Source organism: Oncorhynchus tshawytscha, linkage group LG30, assembly GCF_018296145.1.
Source record: "Oncorhynchus tshawytscha isolate Ot180627B linkage group LG30, Otsh_v2.0, whole genome shotgun sequence".
Classification (NCBI taxonomy): domain Eukaryota; kingdom Metazoa; phylum Chordata; class Actinopteri; order Salmoniformes; family Salmonidae; genus Oncorhynchus; species Oncorhynchus tshawytscha.
The window spans coordinates 33,076,087-33,102,736 of record NC_056458.1 but is presented as its reverse complement, the minus strand read 5'-3'; the positions used below and the strand labels follow the sequence as shown (position 1 = coordinate 33,102,736).

Here is a 26,650-nt window from a genome sequence, read left to right as displayed (position 1 = left end):
GTATATGGTCACTAGTGTAACCAGGAAGCGAGGCCTCATTTAGCACAGTAAATTCATCAGGCTTAAGCCATGTTTCAGTCAGGCCAATCACATCAAGATTATGAACAGTGATTAGTTCATTGACTATAACTACCTTTGAAGTGAGGGGTCTAACATTAAGTAGCCCTATTTTGAGATGTGAGGTATCATGATCTCTTTCAATAATGGCAGGAATGGAGGAGGTCTTTATCCTAGTGAGATTGCTAAGGCGAACATCGCCATGTTTAGTTTTGCCCAACCTTGGTTGAGGCACAGACACGGTCTCAATGGGGATAGCTGAGCTGACTACACTGACTGTGCTAGTGGCAGACTCCACTAAATTGATAGGCTGGCTAACAGCCTGCTGCCTGCCCTGCACCCTATTTCATTGTGGAGCTAGAGTAGTTAGAGCACTGTCTATGTTGGTAGATAAGATGAGAGCACCCCTCCAGCTAGGATGGAGTCCGTCACTCCTCAGCAGGCCAGGCTTGGTCCTGTTTGTGGGTGAGTCCCAGAAAGAGGGACAATTATCTACAAATTCTATCTTTTGGGAGGGGCAGAAAACAGTTTTCAATCAGCGATTGAGTTGTGAGACTGCTGTAGAGCTCATCACTCCCCCTAACTGGGAGGGGGCCAGAGACAATTACTCGATGCCGACACATATTTTTAGCTGATTTACACGCTGAAGCTATGTTGCGCTTGGTGACCTCTGACGGTTTCATCCTAATATCGTTGGTGCCGACGTGGATAATAATATCTCTATACTCTCTACATTTGCCAGTTTTAGCTTTAGCCGGCACCATCCTCAGATTAGCCTTAACATCGATAGCCCTGCCCCCTGGTAAACAGTGTATGATCGCTGGATGAGTTGTTTTAAATCTAAAACTGTGGGTAATGGAGTCGCCAATGACTAGGGTTTTCAATTTGTCAGAGCCAATGATGGGAGCCTTCGGTGTAGAGACCAGAGCTATCCTCGCCGTAAGGTGATCATTCTCCTGTATATTACGAGTACAGCGACTGGAATTAGAAGGCATCATGTTAATGTCACTCCTTAGCTTCGGCTGTTGGAGGTCCTGACGAACCATGTCCAGATAAAGCGTCCGGAGTGAAAAAGTTGAATGAAAAAAAAAAAAAGTTGAGTGAGGGAAAAACTAAAAAAATATAAACATAATTAAAAAGTAAAAACTGTAAAGTTGTCAGGTAGCAAAGTAAGGTTGGCAACAAAACGCACAGCAACAAGTAAATAAGTCTGCAGAATAATGGTCTGGGGCTGTTTTTCATGGTCCGGGCTAGGTCCGTTAGTTCCGGTAAAGAGAAATCTTAATTCTACAGCATACAATTCAATTCTAGACAATTCTGTGCTTCCAACTTTGTGGCAACAGTTTTGGGAAGGCCCTTTCCTGTTTCAGCATGACAATGCCCCGTGCACAAAGCAAGGTCCATACAGAAATGGTTTGTCAAGGTTGGTTTGGAAGAATTGACTGACCTCAACCCCATCAAACACCTTTGGGATGAATTGGAACGCCGACTGTGAGCCAGGCCTAATCGCCCAACATCAGTGCCCAACCTAACTAATGTTCTTGCTGCTGAATGGAAGCAAGTCCCCGCAGCAATGTTCCAACATCTAGAAGAAAGCCTTCCCAGAAGAGTGGAGGCTGTTATAGCAGTAAAGGGGAGACCAATTCCATAATAATGCCCTTGATTTTGTAATGAGATGTTCAAAGAGCAGGTGTCCATATACTTTTGGACATATAGTGTATATTGAGTTCCCACTGAATGCTGCCTCTAAAATATCTTTGTCATTTAAAATCTGGGTGAGCCTTCAGCCTCCCTTACGCAGAGAGATCTTTCCTGGAGTAAGTGATATTCTGATATTTGTAATGCTAATTGGTATTTTGACCAGCTCTGAAAAAGACCTGATGTGAAAAGAAAAAAATCAGCAAAAAATCCGAATTGGGCTGCCTGTTTAAACGCAGCCAAAATGTGTTTTGGTACCCTACAGTATATTGATGTGGTGAGGTGACATCAGTAGGGTAAGGACTGGCGTGTTCAGGGGGTGGGTGGGTGCGTGCGTGCGTAATCTTATGTACAGTGTGTGTGTGTGTGTGCATATACACATACACGTGTGTGTGCGTGCAATCGTGTGTGTGTGTGTGTGTGTGTTTGCATAGACGTGCGCGTATGTGATGTTCTGTACTGTGTGTGTGTGTGTGTGTGTGTGTGTGTGTGTGTGTGTGTGTGTGTGTGTGTGTGTGTGTGTGTGTGTGTGTGTGTGTGTGTGTGTGTATGTGTGTGTGTGTGTATGAGATCAAGGACCTCTCACTTACGACACATATCCAATCCTACCTGATTCATCAACAAACAAACTACAAGTTACGTGGCTATGGCATTGGACTCTGCCCAGCACACACTTAATGACCAGGCCACCCAGCTATAAGCTGTAAACTGTACCTGTCTCCATGGAGGTCTGTATAGAACTGTTAAGTTTACAAGGACAAATCAAGGACAATTGCTGCTGTCCTCTGCACTTTTCTGTGGTAAACCTAGCTATATAGATAGATGTCAAGGCCAATGGGTTCTCCTAGGATGACGGCTTCTAGTCTAACTAGCAGGGCTCATTCATGGTTCCTGTGTGTGCGTGTGCACGCATGCGTGTGACCGTTAACCTGCTCTTAATGTAAATGTCCACCTCTGACAGAACCCAGAGAGACCAGAGACTGGTGAGGTCCATATGGAATCTAGCATGTATGCAATGAACTTACCTTCTTGTACAAAAGCTGAAGGACATACACACATCCAGGTACTTTTTGCAGGTGCTGGAGTTATAGGTGAATTCATGAAAAATGAAAATGCAGCACACTGCTACTCATGCTCCTAGGTTTCGACCCTTAGGTCTTCATCAGCCATGTATATCGGTATGGATGCCTGATGAAAAGCTAAGGGTCTCAGCAGTGTTATAATAAAATCAGCTGGGAGCATGAGCAGCAGTTTGCAGCATTGTCCTTTTTATTTTTCATGTCTTTCCTTCTTACAAGGAACAGTTTGTTTTTATCTGGTGTTTACTTGGAAATTATTTGGTAACAGCTTTATTACCTCATGATTACCTGCTTAAATTCCTTTCGAATGTTGTGGGATTCAGTGAAACAAGTAGGAAATAAACCACTTGGTTTCAGGTAGTTTTCTCAATAAGCACCAGAAAGTAATTGATTCTCTCACTTTCTATATCGTCTTTTCCTCTCTCGCCTCTCTCTGTCTTTCCCCTCTTTCTCACCTCCCTCTCTCTGTCTTTCCCCTCTTTCTCACCTCTCTCTCGCCTCTCTCTCTGTCTTTCCCCTCTTTCTCACCTCTCTCTCGCCTCTCTCTCTGTCTTTCCCCTCTTTCTCTCCTCTCTCTCTCGCCTCTCTCTCTGTCTTTCCCCTCTTTCTCTCCTCTCTCTCTCCTCTCTCTCTGTCTTTCCCCTCTTTCTCTCCTCTCTCTCGCCTCTCACTCTGTCTTTCCCCTCTTTCTCTCCTCTCTCGCCTCTCTCTCTGTCTTTCCCCTCTCTCTCGCCTCTTTCTGTCTTTCCCCTCTCTTTCTCTCCTCTCTCTCGCCTCTCTCTCTGTCTTTCCCCTCTTTCTCTCCTCTCTCTCCTCTCTCTCTCATCTCCTCTGTCTTTCCCCTCTTTCTCTCCTCTCTCTCTCGCCTCTCTCTGTCTTTCCCCTCTTTCTCTCCTCTCTCTCCTCTCTCTCTGTCTTTCCCCTCTTTCTCTCCTCTCTCTCTCACCTCTCTCTGTGTCTTTCCCCTCTTTCTCACCTCTCTCTCACCTCTCTGTCATTCCCCTCTCTCTCTCTCTCTCTCTCCTCTCTCTCTCATTTCCCCTCTCTCTCTCCTCTCTCTCTCTCTCTGTCTTTCCTCTCTCTTCTCTCTCTCACCTCCCTCTCTCGCCTCCCTCTTTCTGTCTTTCCCCTCTTTCTCTCCTCTCTCTCTCACCTCTCTCTCTCTCTGTCTTTCCCCTTTTCTCACCTCTCTCTCTCTCCCCTCTTTTTTCCCCTCTTTCTCTCTCTCTCTCTCGCCTCTCTCTCTCTTCTGTCTTTCCCCTTTTCTTCTCTCTCTCGCCTCTTTCTTTCCCCTCTTTCTCTGTCTTCCCCTCTTTCTCTCCTCTCTCTCGCCTCTCTCTCTCTGTCTTTCCCCTCTTTCTCACCTCTCTCTCTCTCGCCTCTCTCTCTGTCTTCCCCTCTTTCTCTCCTCTCTCTCCTCTCTCTCTCGCCTCTCTCTCTGTCTTTCCCTCTTTCTCTCCTCTCTCTTTCACTCGCTCTCTTTCACTCGCTCTCTCCATAAAGAAATTCAAGCAGAAAGATCATCAGAGACTATGTATTGCCACGTTCTGTAAGTTGCACATTATATCATAAAGTCAAATTTAATAGTTTAAATGCATGAGGCGCCCAAAAGCCACCCTATTGGTTGTAGTAAAGGCGCTGACACTCATCAACCAATCAGAACCCCAGGACCACAACCAGCTGATGATCCACCTTAAAGTGTGGTATTGTGGGAGATGACTTTGTAGGAATAGGGGTGATTGACAGCAGGCTGGGAGCAGAGAGTAGAGTGTGGGTGGTGGGGATGATGTCAGAAGACTAGAGACCTTGTGATGAGGAACTGTGGTGCTGCTTCTCAATTGGCAACCTCTTCCCTAGATAGTGGTCTACTTCTGACCAGGGCCCATAGAGATCTGGTCAAAAGTAGTGCACTAAATACAGAATAGGGTGTCATTTGGGACGTAGTCTGTGATTCTTATCAAATGTATTCTTCACAGTTCACCACAGGCCAGACTCTGGGTTACTGCTGAAAGCACAGGAATAGCACAGAGTACAACATGTTTTGGGTAAGCAGCAGGGCAGATCTTTTACACGCCAATCCACACATTCTACCATTCCAGTGTTTAATTGCTATATTGTAATTGCTTCACCACAATGGCCTATTTATTGCCTTACCTCCCTTATCCTACCTCATTTGCACATGCTGTATATAGACTTTTCTACTGTATTATTGATTGTATGTTTGTTTATTCCATGTGTAACTCTGTTGCTGTATGTGTCAAACTGCTTTGCTTTATTCTTAGCCAGGTCGCAGTTGCAAATGAGAACTTGTTCTCAACTAGCCTACCTGGTTAAATAAAGGTGAAATAAAAAATAAATAAAAATTAAAAATATGCCTGCAGCTAATGTCCCTTTTTATGAAGAGGAGTTGAAAAGATATCTCTTCAAGGTCTCGCCAGGGCATTTGTGTTTGATGTTTAAGATCAGTTTGTTTGGTGGAAGTGGTGTTTATCCTGTATGTGTGTGTGTGTGTGTGTGTGTGTGTGTGTGTGTGTGTGTGTGTGTGTGTGTGTGTCTACAAGGTGAAAACCAGACTTGTCCTAGTTTAAGGCACAGGAATTACACAGTCAGACAGTCAGATGTCTTGAAAGAAATGGCAAGAGAGAACAGAGGTGTTAAGGTGACACTTTGCTGAGTTGTCTCTCCCATAGTAACCTTTATGCCAGTGATACACATAACTGCAATGTGTGTTTTCTTGTCCAGCACAAAGATTTGACAGGTTTGCTTAGTAGGAATGCACATTTGATTTTCATGCACACACCACACACAAGGTCCTTGAAAAATATATACCACACTTTACTTAGTCAGCCATTGATTTGCAATTGTCTACTACAAGGGTGTCAAGATCCAGAGGGCTATACTGAAAATGTGTTATATTTCCTCACAGTCCAAATGTGCAAAACATAGTAATCTATCCATTGTTTTTGAAATTTCCAACGCACCCTGACTGTCTCGATTTTTTTCTCTGTAATTGATAGCGAGCTGGACAGAGTGAAGGGACTCAAATGGAGGTCCATCATGTCTACACTGTTTAAATTTGGTTTTGGTCATTGAGGTCGTTTTCCCCCAGAATTTTGTATATATTTATTTTTACACACACTGCTTGGCATCAACACGACATGGAGCAAGTTGCATTTTATCGTATTACCAAACACTCTTGGATAATATCCCAACTTTAGCCCCAAACTGACCGGAAGACTTCAAAAAACCCACCTCAAACAGACTGTTTAATAAATGTCATTTTGGCTCATTGGTTGAGCTGGCCAATCAACGGTCTACTTGTATGACATTTTTTTAGGACCGGTAACTCAAGTTGAAGGCCAACAGGGGCAGTGCAGGTTACCTTTAGCAACTATTGTAAATTATCGTTATAACTTCTTCTGTGTGTGATTTTTAAATAATCTGTTCAAGGACATACATCTGGTCTATTAGAGGCAATTATTGGTACCATGATTGTCTTCAAATTGTTTTGTTTTTTCCACTAACATTGCCCACACAATTTTTCCATTCACTATAATGGGGAATCCTGTTTTCTGCTAACAATGCCTGCACTACCACGGTCAGCCTTGAACTTCCATGGTTTCAATGAGAGGGGGTAGACGTTCCCCCCTAATTCAAACAGGCCCCATTTCAAAGGAAACAAGCGCTCATTAAGATCAGCTGTGGCCAATTAATGGGTGTGGCCAACACACCTCAACACACTTTACAAGATAGAGGGTGGAGTGTTTTCTGAACATTACTAAAGTTTTCTTGTGTTTTTTATGGAAAGTTCTCTGCTTGTTCTGAGAATGGAATTTAGAGCTTATTGATGTTAATGCGTACAATTACATGTTTTTTTACATTCCCAGAATATTGGCAAGATCTGATATAAGAGAACCTTACATTCTCTGAACGTTTTGAGAACATTGCTTAAGTCACACCATTTTTGAGAAGGTTCCCAGAATGTAGTAAAAATATGACATTAAATATAACTACATGGGAACTTATGTGGAATGTTCTGTGGAAGTACTGAAATTCACACAGAAGAAGGCTGTTTCTTAACGTTCTCGGAACAATTTCAGAATGACTTTAAATGGAACCACAATGAAACATGCTGAGTTACTGAAATTCCCACAGAAGAACATTGTTTGACTCGGTACTGGGACCCCCTGTATATAGCCTCGTTATTTTATTTTTGCTCATTTCTTTTTTACTTTTGTTTATTTAGTAAATATTTCCTCAACTTAACTTATTTTTCTTAACTGCATTTTCGGTTAAGGGCTTGTAATTAAGCATTTCACAGTAAGATCTACACCTGTTGTATTTGGGGCATGTGACAAATAAAATTTGATTTGATGTGTTTCTTAATGTTCTCTGAACTATTTGAGAACTTTTCCAATGTGAAACAAGTTGGAGAACGTAAATGTAAACATGTTTCAACTTTTAGGAAACGTTCTGTTAAAGTATTTTTGTGAAGTTCCTTTAAATGTTCTGAAAATGTTCCAAAGCCAAGCAACTGTCCTGCAGCATTCCCAGAAAATTGTGGGAAAGTTGTATGCAAAATAACCATAGGACAACCACCCTCACACCATGCTCTAAGAAAAATATGGTTCTTAGAATGTTATGTGCTTGCTTGGCTATTTCGATCATATTTTAGTTAAAAGTCATATTTCATAGAAATCAGGAAACACTTTTTTTATGGAATTGTTGAGACAAAAACACACTTGGATGTGTATACACACACACACACACACACACACACACATTTCTTGTTAGTAGGTGAACAAGCACTATGAGGACAAAGACACACACACACACACAGTGATGCAGGTATGCAACCAGTGACATCGAGTTTGTTCCTAGAGTTTGTTGTGGACACACGGGTCTATTCCATGGCAGTCTGAGAAACACTGCCCTTAAATCTCTCTCTTGCTCTCTCTCTGTCGCTCTCCACCCACTCCACACTCTCATTCATCTCTTTTCCCTTTCATTCATTTCCTCCCTACTTTATTCGCCCCCTCTAGCTCGCTCTCTCTCCCTCTCTGTCCATCCACCTCTCTCGGCAACAGTCCAGATGTGGAGTCCATCCAGCACAATGGGTCACATGCCTCCATGACTGTGCCCCCCTATTAGCATTTGTTAAGAGCTTAATGCTCTAACACCACGTGTGTGTGTGTGTGTGTGTGTGTGTGTGTGTGTGTGTGTGTGTGTGTGTGTGTGTGTGTGTGTGTGTGTGTGTGTGTGTGTGTGCGCTGCACTTTAAACCCCATTCATGTTATGTAACTATTAATAGCCGGCCAGCAGCAGCTGACAAGACTTTTACCGGCGTAATTGAGGCCAGAATCCCTTCAGATTTCCTCTCTGAGTCAGAGGTATACTTTGGCCCCCTACCATATTTAGTAGCATATACACCAGTACCACCAGAACAGCTACCTGTTAAAGGCCCACTCTGTGATCTTTACAACCGTTTATAAACATGTACCTATATTATGCATTTTAACAAGGGCTTCAAGCACCCCAAAAATCAGAGAGGGCACAGTACTTGAGGATGGCTGGGGCAGGTGGGTCTGATGTTAAATACTGTTGAAGTAATATGGCTACAGGTTCATCTGCCTCACCTAAAGCCCATTCTTGTAGGAAGCTGCTATAGACCACCAAGTGCTAACAATCAGTATCTGGATAATATGTGTGAAATGCTTGATAATGTACAGTACCAGTCAAAAGTTTGGACACACCTACTCAATCCAGGGTTTTTCTTTATTTTTACTATTTTTTACATTGTCAAATTATGTTGAAGACATCAAAAATATGAAATAACACATATGGATCATGTAGTAACCAGTAAAGTGTTAAACAAATCAAAATATATTTTATATTTGAGATTCTTCAAAGTAGCCACCCTTTGCCTTGATGACAGCTTTGCACACTCTTGGCATTCTCTCAACCAGCTTCATGAGATAGTCATCTGGAATGCATTTCAATTAACAGGTGTGCCTTGTTGAAAGTGAATTTGTGGAATTTCTTTCCTTAATGCATTTGAACCAATCAGTTGTGTTGTGACAAGGTAGGGTTGGTATACAGAAGATAGTCCTATTTGGTAAAAGACAGAGTCTATATAATTGCAAAAACCATCGAGCGCAATGATGAAAATGGCTCTCATGAGGACCACCACAGGAAAGGAAGACCCAGAGTTTCGTCTGCTGCAGAAATTGCATCCCAAATAAATTCTTTACGGAGTTCAAGTAACAGACACATCTTAAAATCAACTGTTCAGATGAGACTGCGTGAATCAGGCCTTCATGGTCGAATTGCTACAAAGAAACCACTACTAAAGGTCACTAATAAGAAGACAAAAATAAATGGTGCCGACAGATAGGGCTGCCGTGCTTCTATCTCTTAGGATATTTGGCGGTATTTTTGGTTGTTGTTGAGTGTGTTATTTCTTACATTATTAGCCCAGAATTGTTTTTGTGTTATTACATACAGTCGGGAAGAACCTTTGGATATATTTTGATTTGTTTAACACTTTTTTTGGTTACTACATGATTCCATATGTGTTATTTCATAGTTTAGATGTCTTCACTATTATTCTACAATGTAGAAAGTAGTAAAAATAAAGAAAAACCCAGGAATGAGTAGGTGTCCAATCTTTTGACTGGTACTGTACATATAAGTAACAGTATAGCTTTCGTCCCTCTCCTTGCCCCTACCTGGGCTCGAACCAGGGACCCTCTGCACACATCGACAACAGCCACCCTCGAAGCATCGTTACCCATCGCTTCACAAAACCCACGCTTAGGCTTCTACTTCCAGCTTATACATACAGTTGAAGTCTGAAGTTTACATACACCTTAGCCAAATACATTTAAACTCAGTTTTTCACAATTCCTCACATTTAAGCCTAGTAAAAATTCCCTGCCTTAGGTCAGTTAGGATCACCACTTTATTTTAAGAATGTGAAATGTCAGAATTTTAGCATTATTTTAGAATGATTTATTTCAGCTTTTATTTCTTTCATCACATTCCCAGTTGGTCAGAAGTTTACATACACACAATTAGTATTTGGTAGCATTGCCTTTAAATTGTTGAACTTGTGTCAAACGTTTTGAGTAGCCTTCCACAAGCTTCCCACAATAAGTTTGGGGAATTTTGTCCCATTCCTCCTGACAGGGCTGGTGTAACTGAGTCAGGTTTGTAGGCCTCCTTGCTCACACGCTTTTTCAGTTCTGTCCACAAATTTTCTATAGGATTGAGGTCAGGGCTTTGTGATGGCCCCTCCAATATCTTGACTTTGTTGTCCTTAAGCCATTTTGCCACGACTTTGGAAGTATGCTTGGGGTCCTTGTCCATTTGGAAGACCCATTTGCGAGCAAGCTTTAACTTCCTGTCCTGACTGATGTCTTGAGATGTTGCTTCAATTTATCCACATAATAGATGCCAGCTATTTTGTGAAGTGCACCTGTCTCTCCTGCAGCAAAGCACCCCCACAACATGATGCTGCCACCCCCGTGCATCACTGTTGGGATGAAGTTCTTCGGCTTGCAAGCCTCCCCCTTTTTCTTCCAAACATAACAATGGTCATTATGGCCAAACAGTTTTATTTTTGTTTCATCAGACCAGAGGACATTTCTCCAAAAAGTACGATCTTTGTCCCCATGTGATGTTGCAAACCATAGTCTGGCTTTTTTTATGGGGGTTTTGGAGCAGTGACTTCTTCCTTGCTGAGCGGCCTTTCAGGTTACGTCGATATAGGACTTGTTTTACTGTGGATATAGATACTTTTGTATCTGTTTCCTCCAGCATCTTCACAAGTTCCTTTGCTGTTGTTCTGGGATTGATTTGCACTTTTTGCACCAAAGTACATTAATCTCTAGGAGAGAGAATGTGTCTCCTTCCTGAGCGGGATGTTTATACTTGCGTACTATTGTTTGTACAGATGAACGTGGTACTTTCAGGCATTTGGAAATTGCTCCCAATGATGAACCAGACTTGTCGAGGTCTACAATTTTTTTTCTGAGGTCTTGGCTGATTTCTTTTGATTTTCCCATGATGTCAAGCAAAGAGGCACTGAGTTTGAAGTTAAACCTTGAAATACATCCACAGGTACACCTCCAATTGACTCAAATGATATCAATTAGCCTATAAGAAGCTTCTAAAGCCATGACCTAATTTTCTGGAATTTTCCAAGCTGTTTAAAGGCACAGTCATTTTAGTGTATGTAAACTTCTGACCCACTGGAATTATGACACGGTGAATTATAAGTGAAATAATCTGTCTGTAAACAATTGTTGGAAAAATTACTTGCATTATGCTCAAAGTTGATGTCCTAACCAACTTTCCAAAACTATAGTTTGTTAACAAGAAATTAGTGTAGTGGTTGAAAAACGAGTTTTAATGACTCCAACCTAACTGTATTGTAACGGTTTTCTTCCTTTCGAAGGAGAGGAGGACCAAAATGCAGCGTGGTTAGAGTTCATGGTTTTTAATAAGAGAAACTAAACATGAACACAATTACAAAAACAACAAACGTGGCAAAAACCAAAACAGTCCTATCTGGTGCATAAACACAAAGACAGGAAACAACCACCCACAAACCCCAACACAAAACAAGGTACCTAAATATGGTTCCCAATCAGAGACAATGACTAACACCTGCCTCTGATTGAGAACCATATCAGGCCATACATAGAAACGGACAAACTAGACACACAACAGAATGCCCACCCAGCTCACGTCCTGACCAACACTAAAACAAGGAAAACACAAAATAACTATGGTCAGAACGTGACATGTATGTAAACCTCTTACTTCAACTGTAGTATATATATTTTATGGACACAGTCTATTTTACAATAGTTCTATTTTGTTTGTTTTTACTCCTGTCCTTCCTCTACCCTCAACCTCTTCCATCTATTTCTGATGTCCATCCGGTTCTATTTGCCATATCTTTCACATTGTGCTCTTTCACTAAAGTTCTGAATCTATATACGTTTTTTGGACACAGTATGTTTTACATTGGTTATCTTGTTGTTATTAGTTATTAGTCCCAACCTTCAGCTCCATTCAACCTCTCTTAACACCGTCCATATTGGATTTCTATTTGCCATATATTTTTCAACTGTGCTGTGATGTTTCACAAAAGTTCTGAACCTTTCTAAAGCTAAAAGTATTATTATTTTATTGATTGACTGAATATGACTTTTCAGATCACCCAGTGACTTAGAAATGTACTTACAGTATGTACAGAAATAATGTACAGTAATGTATTAAACAGTATAATGATGTACTGGATCCATTGATTCTTGAAGAATATATCTTAGAAATGCCTCATGATCTACATTTCTCCAGCACTCAGCTTTATAGCAAACCAAGTGGCGAGGCTGGCCATTTAGTGTTTTTATTTTTTAATCATTTTATTTTTACAGTGTGGACCTCCTCCCTGTCTGTCGGTAGAGGAATTAGCCTGCAGCTATGGCTGGTGTACACAGAGTCCAATGGTCTATTTTACATTCCTATTGGTTTGACTTGAGATGTACTTTACCGGAGTCAGGTTCATAAATGATGAAGTGGATGGCGCCGAGGTAATGTTGCAGCCAGAGAGCAAGGAGGGACAGAGTTTTGCTTTCATACTGTACTTTCAGGCTCATTCCAAGGTTAACTATGTCTATTCTGGCTGTGGCGTTTGCATAGACTCAATGAGTTAGCTCTGTCTATATTTCTGTCCTGAAAACAAAGTAGCTGTGAGAGACCCTCTATATCAGGGATCATCAACTAGATTCAGCCGTGGGCCAATTTCTTTTCTTGAGCGGATGGTCGGGAGGCAGGAACATAATTACATATAATTTGTAGACTACAAATTAACCGTGCTGAAGCCCAAACAGATATAATATTTGACTGAAATAAGAATTTCAAACCTTGCTTACATTTGTATACAATCAAGTGTCTCTATATTATGTGTGGGAATACTTGGAAACAGATTTCCAATATCACTTGGAGCTGATTTCCTGGTTTTCTTTTTACAGTCATATGTCCGGCATCGAACACTATATCGGCATTGCCTGGATCTTTCATTTAAAGACCCTTGCTCCCTTCGGTCTCAACGTAGAGTTTGATCTGAAGACAATCTTGTGATGATTGTGTTTTTGCTATCCATTGTAAATAATGCTTGTATAGGCCTATGTAGCCAAATTGTGTGTTATCCGTTCATGATTTTTTTAATGTGTTCTATTTATATCTGTAAATCAAACAATTAAATCAACCCACAGCCAGCCATGATTACAAACACCTGTGTGTTCTTCAATAATCACCAGCTGTGTGTGCGTGTCCGACTATCTGTGTGCACATCTGTGCTGTGTTCACTAAATGCCAGCCGTGTGTGTGTGTATTGGGAGCTATTTTAGGGTCCCCTAGAGCAGTCTGAGTCACTGCAGTGGTCGCGGTGACGTCACTGTTTGTCTACTGTCTAGGGCTTATCCTCCTGATTCTGTTAGTATGGAGACATTACACTGGACACAGAGAGGTGAAGCCATGCTATCTCTGTTTCCTTCCCTCCCTTTCTCTCTCTCTCTCTCTCTCTTGCGCTCTCTTTTTCTATCTTTCTCTCTCTCTTTCTTTCTCTCTGAGATAATATGCAGCATATTTTCTGGAGATGTGTCAAGGGAGACTGTCAGCACTCTAAACAAAACGTATCTGCGCCCAATGTAGGGTATGAGTCATTTGCTATAGCTTGTAGAATGTTTCTCTGTTTTCGTGATCATTGATCATTGATAGTGCTTTGAAGAAAGAGCTTGCTCCGAAACGCATCAGCAATAAATATCAGTGAAGGGAATTAGGCCGCCGTTCTGAACCTTCTTTCTCAATAGCAATTTTACATTCCTAGGACTGATCACCCCTGTTGAAATCTTCTGGCTCGATAGGTACCCCTAGCTAGCCGCATAGACTCTGGTCAAAAGTAGTGCACTAGGCCTTTATAGGGAATTAGGTACCATTTCGGTCGCACCCTATATGTTTTCCTCAGCTGGTTGGTAAAGTTGTGATCTTCCACCTCTGGCAGGGGGCCTCTTGAAGCTTCTTGAAGCTTCAAACAGGTTGAACAGTCGCGGCAGTGAAGGAATATTAGGCATGTATGACTGCGTCGTTGCGTCCCAAATGGCACCCTAATCCCTATGGGACCTGGTTAAAAGTAGTGCACTATATATGGAATATGATGCCATTTGGAACTTCTGTGTTACACATCTTTGATGTACACAGAGACCTCACTGATAGGGAGGGAGTTTATGGCATAGGCCTGAACTATGTAGAGGTGCTAAGATCACTTGGTACACATTTAGAAAATTAGGTGCCACAGAGGGTTCTCCTATGGGGTCAGCCGCAGAACCCCTTTGGAACACTGTGTATATAGGTAATCGTCTGCCCTCTTGCCTGCTAGTAAACACAGTTTCTCCTAGTTCTTATATAATAACATTTCACAAGAGGAATGCACTTATTCGCAGTTCCGTGCTGCTTATGTAATGACATGAAGAAAAGATAAACTTTGCTTAAGATTGGTGGGCAGAGTGCTCTGTTTTTTGGCTGTTGTGTTTTGAGAGTGGATGTATTACTTTTTCTTACACCCCCTCTAGCTGGTCGGATTCTGTGTACATATTGAATGGGAACTCAGAGTGATGATGGGTTCACTAACCTATGTGTGCGGGGCCAGCAAGGAGCAGGGTCATGTTCATTGTGCACCAAACGAAGAAGACTTTTTGCTACGCTGTGCCCCAATGAGCACAACACGGGTACAAATTTAGGATCTTAATTTAAAGGAAATGTTCAACTTGTAATGTGTTTGTTGTTTAAAAAGGCTTCAGAAGTTTGTAATTTCCACTTAGAAATGTCAGACTTGATTTTCCATTCCGAAAAATGTATCAACCCCTACAAAAATGTCCATTTAATAATTCACATTTCCTGTTGCTGCAGGATTATTTTCCTGCTGTAAAAAACTTGATCAAATTAAGATCCTACATCTTTATGCCTAAAATCTGCTGGCATAATAAAATTGTCTTTCACTTGAAGGAAGATGAATCCAGGGAAAGGGTTTGCTTGGGTAATGTGTTGCATTGCTCTTACTATATGCCAGGATAGTGTTTAATAGTGCCTCACCATACCAAAACATTTGGCGACGAAAAATGAAAACAAGCTTTCTTATTGGTCGGATTTAGGTAAGTCCCTCCCTGTTTCGGACTATTTGCTTCCTATTGGATGTGACCCAGTTTTGTCATTCATTCACAATATTCTAGAGAATCACATGGCAATGCTTGAGGCTAGACCAATTGTTGCTTTAGCTTGCTAAATTTGAAAGCAACAACACGTAGGATGTTATTGACTTTTGATTTACTTAATGACATAAGCATGACATAATGTTGTCATACTATGTAATCTCGGTTTTACTTATACGGTCATGACACTGTTATTAGGCATTATGTGGTCAAGCTAAATTCACCTGTCAAGATGGAAGAAGCCAACGCTGTATGGCAAAGTATTAAAATTGATGGATGAGTAGATTGTTCTATAGCCTACAGAAACAGACAGACACAGACAGAGCGTGCTTTTCCATATTTGTACCTTATTTTCCACCACCCTGTTCCCTACCCTCCTCTCAGTCCTCCTTCTTCCCCCCACCCCCTCTCCCATTTCATCATCGTCCTCTGTGAATGTTGAGAAGGTCTTGTCCTCTGCAGTTTGACGTCTCTCTCAACCACTGCTCTCAACAAGCATGAGACACTTCGTGACGTCTAGAGAGTCTGAGGGGGCGTGTGCACATTGTAGTAAAACGAAAGTGCACACCGACTCGATTATTCTTCAACCCACACTTGGAGAGGTGGAATCACATAAAACCGAATCGGTCTCAGTCAGCAGGCAGTGAGTGATATTCCAGATTGAGTTGCGGGTCTGTTATTCTAGTGAACAAGGTGTCTGCTACATTGTTGTTGTTTTTACTGCACATCGCAACGATTTATCACCAGAGCCTGTTTTATGTCTAATTATGTGTTTCAAGGGATTCGAATTGAAAACCTTGTCATCTCAATCAGAAAAAATACATAAAAAAATAGGGGGGAGATCAACAACGTCACGCAGGACTACTGTTTCAGTCACAGTAAACAACTTTTAACCATCGCCACCGCAAATTGATTGTAGGTCTGTAGTCTGCTATTACACCGCCGCTACACCGCCATCATGCCTAGTCTGCGACAGTCTTACACCGTGACGGTGCCCGAGGAGTCACCGGCATCCACTTTCCCCTTCCTGAAGACGGACCTGCGCAGGAAGAGTCCTCCAATGTCGCGGTCATTGTTGATGTCCACATTTGTGGGTCTGCTTATCAATCAAGCCAAGGTGAGTGCGCGCCTATTCGGTCTGCAAGCAAAGGGATATTCAGGTAGTCCATGCACTACAGATGTGGAGTGCCCATGCCGTAAATTGTATGGGCACGCCAAATCGATCACACTGTCAGTCGATTTAGTCAATTATGGGCCGATTTGATATTGACAATAACTTGGATAGATTTGTTTTAGTTACAGGAGACATTCCCACCCAAAAATAAGCCCAGTAAAGGATAATGTTGGCAGCTAAATGTACTTACATAATAATGTCATTTATAATCTGTGAGCAACAGATTAAATGTGTTATGAAATTGCTTTTAGAGATTGAGGATTTTTAAACTGTTCCTTCCATGTTGGAACTTGGAATCTTGTCGGTTCCGTGGCGTTAATAGTTATTTATTTTCCAAAGCTAAAGTCAAGTCATTTTAAGTGATGCACCTGTAGGTTGAATAGGCAGGCCTACAAATGATTTCGACACCCGTGATAATATAATATAATTACAATATGTGTGGTGTTATGATGTAACCATACTCAGGCCAATTTAGGCTCAGGTAATTTATGTTGTTGCTTTGTTTACTAAGGTGGATCTAAATACGGTATGGCGGTATAGGAATCGTTTCAATCCAATAGGAAAAGTTTTCACATTGTGTTCAAGGCATCCGGCATTTGAAAACCGCGGAGCGCTCAAGCCAGCTGCCTGTTTGTCACGGTACTCGTACTGTAACCTCGCACAGTTGATTTGGTTACGTAATCCGGCTTTCAGCAGTTTTGCTATGAGCGTTCTCTACCCTGAGGAGTGTGTGTACTGCTGGCCATAATGCATATAATTTAGGCGTACCTCCAGCTGTTCTTTTCTGGCCCTGAATGTAGGCCACGCTTTACAGTACAGGACATTTGTGAGGATACTGATTCATATGTGCCTTTACCTCCAATGTGACATGCAGACTATAGTCTATTGTAGAGAGAATAATTAGGCCTAAAGAAAAAACATCATCTGATGTAGCACTGCCTATTTAAACAACACTGAAATTGTTCTTGAAAAAATATATATATTTTAATATATCTAGGCCTAAATGTAAATGTATTATAAATGGTAAGGCCTGTATAATATGCCACAACATAAGCAGGCAGGAGATCAACATCAGCGGTTGTATTTATTAAGCGCCTGAGAGTAAAATTGCTGATTTAGGATCCGTTTTTGACTTTAAGATCATAATGAATTAGATTACATGGACCTGATCCTAGATCAACTGTGAGATGTTTTAAGAATATGGGCCCAGGAATCCTTACATGAACCCTGAGTAAATGACAGGATGGCCTCTAGTGGACAAACCAAAGGCTCACAGTGCTTTATAGCTGCCTGTTTAGCATTCCTTCTATCAGGCAAGTTCTCAACACAAAACCTCACAATGAAACACCAAACAAACCACCATTCATAATCATTGCCCTCAGTGACGGCTTGTCCTTGAAAGTATACACTTGATAAAGAGCAGTGTTTTACATCACAATGTTCCCTGGTTGATAGAGGAAAGCCCTGTCAGCACTTGTGGGCGAAGATAGCCTGATTTGTCGATTGTTGCATAACCGCAACACACATTAAGAACACTGTTAGCACTATTTGCCCTGTGTCACACTAACAATTAGGGCGTGACATTGTGTAATGATGTTTGAGCGAACACCAAGATAAGGAATATCAGCTTTTATCACCAGGAAAGTCTCACCTTATCTGATGTACAGTACGCTGTGGGTGATAGGGCACATGGATTCTCAGAATGGGCCGAGGGCCTAAATATATGGATGTCCTTTACGGGGAGAGCAGAATGTTCCTCAGTCAGGACTGTCACCGATAACCATTTAATAACGGTAACACAACATTATCACCGCTTCAACAACATCAATGGTTGTAATACATTATCACTGCTTTATCCACCACAGTTTTGGTCTCATTGGTATGAGCTGTACAGTCAGCCTACAGTGTGTCTGCTGGGTGGTGCTACAGTATGAAGCGAGGTGTGTTTGGATGTGTGCATGTGTGTCCCAGTCACAAGTTGTTTGCCTGTGACCAGTCCTGCACAGTAAGGCTGGAACACAATGTTCTCCCCACTCTCATACTTTCAATCTGTGCCAACCAATGGAATGACTTCCTCCCCAATGGAATTACTTCCTCCATTGGCCGTCAGCCAATCAGGGCCCTTATTGTTGGACCCACCTCCATGTCCCGAGTGAGCCACATGCCGACAGAGCCCATTCTCCACAGGCCTCTCCTCAGTAATCACTGTACTAGTGTTCCAGTGTCCTGGCTCCGGTGCTATTTCTACCCAGGTTGTGAGGAACTAGCCTGTGCATGCTGCTCAAGCCATATGCTCTGTTTCAGAGCTAACAATGCAGTGTGAACCCAGACACACCCTCTGATTGGCCATGTGCAGCAGCGCAGTCTCTACTCAGTACTCACACTCCAGCTCAATGAGAGTTTGACCTCTAGAGACAAGGCTTACACTGCGCTGACAATGGAAAGTGAACTATGAGAAGTATGAGGCATTCGGTACCTGTCTGGTTGTGAGAAGTGGCATTGTGGTGCTATGTACTGTACAGTATGTGGAGTGGTTTGGTCTGGGACGGAATAGTCACTGACTCATGTCTCAGACTTAATTCACAGTGTGCATGTCTATGGCATGTGTGGACGTTTGTTTTAGGCCTGTATGTGCCTGACTGTTTGTGCTTGCTTGACTATCTCTCTCTGTGTGTGTGTGTGTGTGTACCTGCTTTTAGGCCTGTGTGTGCTTGACTATTGTGTGTGTGTTTGTACCTGCATGTACATGTGATAGCACCCCAGTCCTGTCAGCTGTGGCATCAGGTGGGTGCTGCCGTATACCAGTTTAGGTGTTTCATTCGTCAGCAGATGTACAGTACCGATGCGTGGCTTCCCTCCCCACATGTTACACTGTCACCAAACCCCCCACCCTAATCTGGACTAGCCTACATAGAACACTAGATGCATGTGTAATATTAATATGTAACTTCCAAGACTTTCCGTTCCCCAGAAATGTCACTGTACAGCAACGTGTATTACAGGGACACTGTATAGAGTAGGTTACATGTAGCAGTAAGCTTGGAAAAGCAGTATTATCCATTAAACCTGCTTAACCCTGCACTGGTTTAAACCAGTATTCAATACTAAATGAACACATTATCCCTTTAACACCAAGAAAAAAATAGCAGAATTTTTTTGTTGCAGAATATATGTATTTGGCCTCAGTGTAGGCCATAAATGAATCATTTATGTTCGCGTGACTTAAACTTTGATATATAATGCATCGGAAATATCTTAACCAGCCTGTTGAGTTGCCTAATTAGAGTAAACACATTTTGTATTGGAATTTGCATAGACTTTTTAAACAATAAAAAAAAAATGCTACATTAATTTATGTTATGACTGCTTAATTTACTTATAATGGAAGATAGGCTTAGTTATATAAGGACTGATATAAAATATTAAGAAAATATGATACATTTGTGTGTCAAAATTATGTTTTAGAGGTCACCAACAAATTGTGGTAAATGAGGTTCGGTTTTGCTCACATTCCCTTCCTTGAATGTGTGTTGGAAAAAATATTGGAGTCCGATAATGAAAACCACATGATTTTACTAAATGGCATTTGTTGAGATGATAAAATATGACAAACAATACCATAGTATTACCATAGTATTGCTATTAGTATCTGTCCTGAACAACAATAGCAATATGAGATCAGGATATAATTTATCCTTGCCCTGGTTCTAATGCAGGCCTGATAGGTCAGGTTTTGTTCTTTCAGTTGTTGAGCCACAGATGGTGGTTATTTGTGTTTTGGTCATGACAAGCAGTAACGACACAAAGCACACCACTCATGACGTAGCTACCACGTGTGTACTCTGACCTTAAGGCAACGATACACTCTGACCATCAAAAACCCTTCAGACAAGGTCACACCACTCCAGTGAACATCCAACCAGAGCCACGGGAAGTAGGGGTGCTGAGGGTGCTGCAGCACCCCCTGAAAAAGGGGGAATAAAAAATAAAAAATAATAATAACATTTAATTTAAAAAAAAATTGCAGTCTGTAGCATGGCAATTTTTTTGTTTGTTGTTGAACATTTTATTTTTCACTAAAGTAGTGCACTGGTCCTTTACCAGTCCTGTATTAGTGGACCGATATAGCCATCTGTAGCGCAGGCAATACAATGGTATGTGTTTGGACCTGTGTCCCTTTAAGTTGACATGTATCAGGGACTGAGTGAAGAGGGATTTCTGCCTTGCTCTAACCTGTGTCTCCCTGTCTTTGTCTCAACAGAACTCCAAGAGTCCTCAAGGCCTAGTGGGACTGAGAAACCTCGGCAACACAGTGAGTAAACCATTACATCCGCCACTAACACAAGTCTGTTTTTACACTATGCTTATGTCTGGTTTATAGCAGATCTGATGTCCACTCTTTGGAATATCTATCCCTGTCACTGAAAAGTGTGCACTTCTAGTCTTAATAAATATTCTCTCCTTTTTCTCTCTCTCTGTCTCCCCCTTCTCTCACCTACTATTTTCTGGTGTAGTGTTTCATGAACTCGATCCTGCAGTGTCTGAGCAACACTCCTGACCTGAGGGACTACTGTCTGAGGAACACACACCGCACCGAACTCAACAACAACTGCAGAGCCAAGGCTGCTCTCATGGAGGGTAAGACACTACTGCTCAAACTGGTTGCACTTTACTTAAGCCTGCAGGTATAATGCATTATTAGAATGACATTAGAAGGATGTTACCAGCTGACCAATTCTGGAAAATTTGACAGTGGATCAGTGCTGAAAAAAAGAAAAGGACAAAATGGTGTAAAAAAAGCACTAATCATGTTTATGCAACATAATAATCATCCTAAGAATATTTACAGAACCACCTAAGGGTCACTATAATACTGACCTCTAATTCGTAACAACCTGTATGCTTAAAACGTACACAAATTGTGTCTTAAGTTGATTTGAAACATATAGGAGCTATTCTGTGCATGTACACACACAAACACACACGCACTGATCCCCAGACAGGGTTTGGAGATGGTGAACAGTAACAGTAGTTCTGTCTACTACCTGATTGATATTCTTCACATGGCTCCTCTCCCCTGCAATGTGACCTCTGCTTAACAGTACAATGACTAAAAGTGGTCTCATTTTCTTTCCTCTCTCTCTCTCTCTCTCTCTCTCTCTCTCTCTCTCTCTCTCTCTCTCTCTCTCTCTCTCTCTATCCCTCTGTCTTTCTCTAACAGAGTTTGCCAAACTCACTCAGACCCTATGGACGTCAGTCAGCAGCGAGGCAATCAGTCCCTCAGACTTCAAGACCCAGATCCAGAGATATGCGCCCAAATTTGTGGGATACAAGTAAGTCTATTCAGAAAAGGGCTGTGGTCTGATCTAGTAATTCTATTTCTATGGCCATAAGTATGCTGGGAGAAAGCGAGTTCATTTAATGTGAACTTTCTTAACTATTAAAAATGTCATCGTACTTTCTCACCCCTCTCTCTCGCTCTCTCTCTCCATAAAGGCATTAATGTAGACACAACTTTTATATTCATTTCTCATTTTGTGGCTGTGGTTGAAATAATAAGCTTTTGAAAGTAAACATCTCTCTTTCTCTCTCTCTCCCCCATCTCTCTCTCTCTCTCTCTCTCTCTCTCTCTCTCTCTCTCTCTCTCTCCTCTCTCTCTCTCTCTCTCTCTCTCTCTCTCTCTCCAGTCAGCAGGATGCTCAGGAGTTCTTGCATTTCCTATTGGACGGCCTCCACAATGAGGTCAACAGGGTCACAGTGCGGCCCAGGCTCCCGTCCGAGGACATTGACCACTTGCCGTAAGTCTCACTCCCGTAGCACCAACCCAGGAGCATGTTAATTAGTTTGAATCATTTTGAAACAGAACACGACAATTAGCATTTCTTAGTCTGTTTTCTTCTGCTTGGTGCCTCATGAACACGACCTTGACATGTTCTCCTAGGATTAGACATGCCTAGACATGCCTCATGATATTCAGGCTGTTAACTGCCTTTGTAATGAGTCATGTTTTATAGTTTTTTTTTTTTTAACAAGACCTTGGTACCTCAGATTAAAGTCCCCTGGGATCTGTATTGGAGAGGAGTGTGTCTGTTCTAGAGGAGCTTGTTTGAATGTAAACTGATGTGGGATCTGTGTTTGTCTCCTCCACAGTGACAATGAGAAAGGGAAGAGAATGTGGAACAAATATCTAGAGAGAGAGGACAGCAAAGTGGTTGGTAAGTGTCTGAGTGACTGAGAACAAGTGTGTATATTACAAGTGTGATTTTCATTGTGTGTAATAGTGTATCTGTTTCTCTGTATAGATCTGTTTGTGGGCCAGCTGAAGAGCTCTCTGACCTGCAGTGAGTGTGGTTACTGCTCCACTGTGTTCGATCCATTCTGGGACTTGTCACTACCCATCGCTAAGGTCAGTGTACACACTCACACGCACACTCACATGCAGACACACACACACAGTGAAAAAGCTGTGCCTAACTGAGGGTGTTTGTGTCCACAGAAAGGTTCAGGGGAGGTGAGTCTGACAGACTGCATGCGACTCTTCACTAAAGAAGACGTACTGGATGGAGATGAGAAACCGGTAAGGGACTATTGCTATGGTGTGTGTCTGTCTGTTATTTGAGTGTTTGGTATTAAAAATAATTTTCCTGTGTATTTGAGTATTTTCAAATGCACAGCCCAACAAGTAATTTTATTTGAGTATTTGAATGCTTATTTTTAAAAACCAAATAGTCGACCAAATTGTATTTAAGAGAATTTTCAAATACTATTTTCAAATAACTGGTTTAAACTCGTGGGTGTGTATTTGAGTCAATGTATTTTAATGTTTCAAATTCTTGCTAAGTTAATTTCCAAATACATCCTCCTCCAGACATGCTACAGGTGTAAAACCAGGCGGAAATGCACTAAGAAGTTCACCATCCAGAAGTTTCCTCAAATCCTTGTGCTTCGTATCCTTTCCATTACTTCATATTAGTGTCCCCATCATTGGTTCCCCCAACAATTAAGTTACTTCCAATCTAGTAGTAATAGTTTTACTAATAGCAATAGTTGTTGTGGTAATAGTTTTAGTAATAGTTGTTGTTGTATAACCTTATAGTAGTAGAAGAGTAGCAATAACACTACAACCAGATACATAGCTAGAATGAACTGTCATTTTCAAGGAACTTTGGAGCCAAAGTCGTTGAAATTTTATATATTTCAAAAAGTGTATTAAAAGTTTATGGTTCTGGCTTCTGGGGTTAACCTATGTAGTCAGCTGCCCTATGAAAGCCAGGTAGAGAATTGCATTATAGCAATGCTACAACGCTATCAATATATATCAATATCTAGATATGGTACTATGCTATCAATAGCTATGCTACTATGCTACCAATATCTATGCTATCAATAGCTATACTACTATACTATCAATAGCCATTTATGCCACTATGCATTCAGTAGCTCTATGCTTCAGCTGTCCATGTGCTTGTCCTTGACCGAGCCACTGTCCCAGACCTCAAGCGCTTCTCAGAGAACCGTGTTCGAACTAGTAAGCTCTCCACCTACGTCAACTTCCCCCTCAAAGAGCTGGACATGAGAGAATTTTGCTCTGAGAACAGCAGTAAGTAGTACACACACACACTCAACAAACAAGCACTCTGTCTCCTGCTACTTTGATATTGTATTGGTTTTCTTTTTAGAAGTGCTTTCAGGGCCATTTCTGAAAAGTCTTGTACAGATATGACGTTTATTGACTGGCCTGATATAAGTACTGACTGGATCATCTGGCTTCATTGAACTCAGGACGCACACACACACTACCGCCCAGTTGAACTGACTTGCTTTGTGGGCTCCTGCTACATGTCATGGACATATGGGCTACATAAAGCCTGGCAGTCTGGTTATATGGATGACATATGCAATGAGCCTATTAGGCCTGGGTCTGATGGTTGATGTTTGAGCCTTGCTCTGTGGACTGCATACAGTATACTATATCTTTATACAGGAGCCCAGCCTTGTTTTGTGTACAGTCTAGATAACCAATCCTCTGTATAAATCAGGCTTAAAACAGACATTGTTTTTCAATGATGTTAGGGGACTGTTGAAACTGAATGCATTGGTGATGTCAATGACATAACACTCATCTTTGTCTCTCTATCTCTCTCTCTGTCTCTCTCTCTCTCTCTGTGTAGTGAATACAGTGTATAATCTCTATGCCGTGTCCAACCACTCTGGGAATACGCTGGGTGGCCACTACACAGCCTACTGCAGGAACCCAGCCCTTGGGGAATGGTACAGCTACAATGACTCCAGGTATGTATTGATACCATGATGTCATATACATCCTCATAATACCACTAGGAGTAGTTTGCTACTATATCAGAGTTAATGGCTCTGTTTTCTGTTTGTTTGTTTTCTGTTTGCTTGTCTCTATGTGTGTATATCACTAAGCTGAGTATACAAAACATTACCAACACTTTCCTGATATTGAGTTGGACCCCCTTTTGCCCTCAGAACAGCCTCTATACGCAAGGTGTCAAAAGCATTCCACAGAAATGCTGGCCCATGTTGACTCCACTGCTTCCCACAGTTGTGTCAAGTTGGCTAGGTGTCCTTTAGGTGATGGACCAATCTTGATACACAAGGGGAAACTGTTGAGCATGAAATACCCAGCAGTATTGCAGTTCTTGACACACAAACCAGTGTGCCTGGCACCTACTACCATACCCTGTTCAAAGGCACTTAAATCTTTTGTCTTGCCCATTCACCCTCTGAATAGCACAAATACACAATCCATGTCTCAATTGTCTCCGGGCTTAACAATCCTTGTTTAACTTGTCTCCTCCCCTTTATCTATGCTGATTGTAAGTGGATTTAACAGGTGTATTCAATAAGGGATCATAGCTTTCACCTGGATTCACCTGGTCAGTCTATGTCATGGAAAGAGCAGGTGTTCCTAATGTTTTGTACACTCAGTGATTATTTCTATATATGTGGGTATGTCTGTATGTCTATAACAATGCTCTGATTAACACACACCTGTTCTCTGTGTCCTTACAGGGTGAGCTCCATGTCATCCAGCCAGGTCCGCAGCAGTGATGCCTACGTGCTCTTCTATGAGCTGGCCTCCTCTCATTCACGCCTCTGAAGCTACATGTTATGGACATATGGGCTACATAAAGCCTGGCAGTCCGGTCATATGGATGACATATGCAATGAGCCTATTAGGCCTGTGTCTGGGTCTGATGGTTGATGTTTGAGCCTTGCTCTGTGGACTGCATACAGTATACTATATGTTTATACAGGAGCCCTTGGCACTATGGATTTAGCTTCAACACATAGGCTGCACTGTACTGCCAGGATACAGAGATTGAGTTGTGGTTCAACCATCTTCCGGGGACATTGGGAAGAGCATTGGGACAATGGGAAGGCCCTTTCCAGCTAAAAACATGTCCTTTGAATATCATTGAAAGTCCCGGTGACGTGTGTGTGTGTGTGTGTGTGTGTGTGTGTGTGTGGTCACCATGCAGACGGCGAAGATGCCTCTCTATGCACTACAACGAGGACTGTATGACCCCACGCCGGAGTTGTCATTCGTTTCAAGGTCACCACTGAGACATGAAAGACTTTATCACTCCGACCTTCCGTTCTGTAAATGATTCTATTTAAATTAGATGTCATCATATCTGTGACTTTGGAGATGGGATGACTCTCTAGCACCATCTGTTGGTGTGCTGTGGTTGTAGGTTTTGCACAACCTCATCTTCCTCCCATTTCAATAGGACTGTGTGTGTGTGCATGTGTGAAAGAGAGAGACAGAGAGAGCGGTCCCTCTCCAACTTCAAACTAGTGGTGGAGATATCATGCCATTGCAAAACGAGATTGAGAGAAACTACATCTCTCGCTATGTTTTTTATGACTAAGCGCGTATTTTTGTATTTATAAAACAACATGGTGAATGTAACTGTACTGTTGTTCTAATCATTAAAATATCACTATTTTTCAAGTTTCAAGTATTATTGTCATGTGCACAAGTATTGTGAAATGCCATTCTTGTAAGCTCTTTCCCCACAATAGTATTATAAAATAAAGTAGAACAAAAAGCACCAGAAAATAAGTAAGTTACATACAGGGTCAGTTCTCGGGTCAGTGACATTTTTACAATGTGCAGGGATGTGCAGGGATAATGGACTAATAGCGGTAGACATGCATAAGAGTAAGGTAACTAGGAATCAGGATATATGATAAACAGTGGCAGCAGTGTAAATTATGATTATGTATTTTGTGTGTGTGTGTGTGTGTGTGTGTTGTGTGTGTGTGTGTGTGTGTGTGTGTGTGTGTGTGTGTGTGTGTGTGTGTGTGTGTGTGTGTGTGTGTGTGTGTGTGTG

At 41.7% G+C, this 26,650-nt stretch overlaps 1 protein-coding gene across 1 annotated transcript; it reads left to right on the top strand.

The window, feature by feature from the left end:
* The first annotated feature begins 15,679 nt into the window (after positions 1 to 15,679).
* LOC112228383 (ubiquitin carboxyl-terminal hydrolase 2-like) lies at positions 15,680 to 26,268 on the top strand. The gene is made up of 12 exons (XM_042309336.1): positions 15,680 to 16,226; positions 20,545 to 20,595; positions 20,798 to 20,921; positions 21,505 to 21,616; positions 21,971 to 22,081; positions 22,434 to 22,498; positions 22,586 to 22,689; positions 22,780 to 22,860; positions 23,152 to 23,230; positions 23,776 to 23,883; positions 24,455 to 24,575; positions 25,323 to 26,268. Exons 1-12 carry the CDS (start codon positions 16,068 to 16,070, stop codon positions 25,408 to 25,410), a joined length of 1,203 nt encoding a protein of 400 aa, XP_042165270.1. The 5' UTR covers positions 15,680 to 16,067; the 3' UTR covers positions 25,411 to 26,268.
* Positions 26,269 to 26,650: the final 382 nt, after the last annotated feature.

What these genes read in the sequence shown, in the direction of transcription:
- LOC112228383 (XM_042309336.1), top strand. Translation starts at nt 16,068, where the DNA reads ATGCCTAGTCTGCGACAGTCTTACACCGTGACGGTGCCCGAGGAGTCA. An exon ending in ATTTTGCTCTGAGAACAGCA is followed by an intron (nt 23,884 to 24,454) that starts GTAAGTAGTACA and finishes CTCTCTGTGTAG; the next exon opens with TGAATACAGTGTATAATCTC. An exon ending in TACAGCTACAATGACTCCAG is followed by an intron (nt 24,576 to 25,322) that starts GTATGTATTGAT and finishes GTGTCCTTACAG; the next exon opens with GGTGAGCTCCATGTCATCCA.